Raw genomic sequence first — 638 nt, 5'->3', positions numbered from 1 at the left:
GTTTGAAAATTTTCCCCATTAAGCATTTACATATCTTCAACAAATTATTCACACTTTATTTTCTTCTTTTTTTAAATCACAATATAACTCTTTAGGAGTTCCATAACATGTATACAGGTAAGAAGACTAACTCAACCTTACTTTACCTTTAACAACACCTAATACTTACAAAATCAACATTACAAAGACATCCAGTCAAATCCACAGCTTCCACTTACCTTAACTGTACTCAGTTCTTCTACAAATTTGAAGAGATGTGGATTCAACTTTTCCATATGCAGCACTGGCTTGCTTTTCATCAGCAGAAGGAACTGTTTTGCTTGCCGACTCACAACTCTCTCCTCAAAGTCCCAGTTGTGGATAACCCTTGCTGGCAGGACTTGACGTGAATTCCAGTGACAAGCAGGACAGTAGTAAAGACCAGTGTAGTCACACTTTCTGGGCTCACACCAGGCATTCTCTGCAGTATTTGATTTGGATATTGTAGAAGAATATTGGAAAAAAGTTTATTTAGATACAGCAATAATTTTTAATATACTAAATTGATAACCTTTACAATCTAAAAATATATCTATTCTAATAAATCAAAAGTGAAAACAAATATTTGTTAATATATGACTTTTACTATCTTGACAGAA

The 638-nt window shown here is 33.2% G+C and overlaps 1 protein-coding gene across 1 annotated transcript in view; it reads right to left on the bottom strand.

Annotated features, from left to right (window-relative positions):
• The window catches only part of LOC119586800 (differentially expressed in FDCP 8 homolog A-like), a gene marked incomplete in the record, with an annotated part of 25,665 nt that overhangs the window by 2,436 nt on the left and 22,591 nt on the right, over window positions 1-638 (bottom strand). Inside the window, 1 exon segment of the mRNA XM_037935524.1 lies at window positions 219-460. Within this exon segment, the coding sequence (XP_037791452.1) occupies window positions 219-460 (242 nt within the window).

The sequence above is a fragment of the Penaeus monodon genome, chromosome 22, assembly GCF_015228065.2.
Source record: "Penaeus monodon isolate SGIC_2016 chromosome 22, NSTDA_Pmon_1, whole genome shotgun sequence".
NCBI lineage: Eukaryota > Metazoa > Arthropoda > Malacostraca > Decapoda > Penaeidae > Penaeus > Penaeus monodon.
This window is presented reverse-complemented; position numbering and strand designations above follow the sequence as displayed.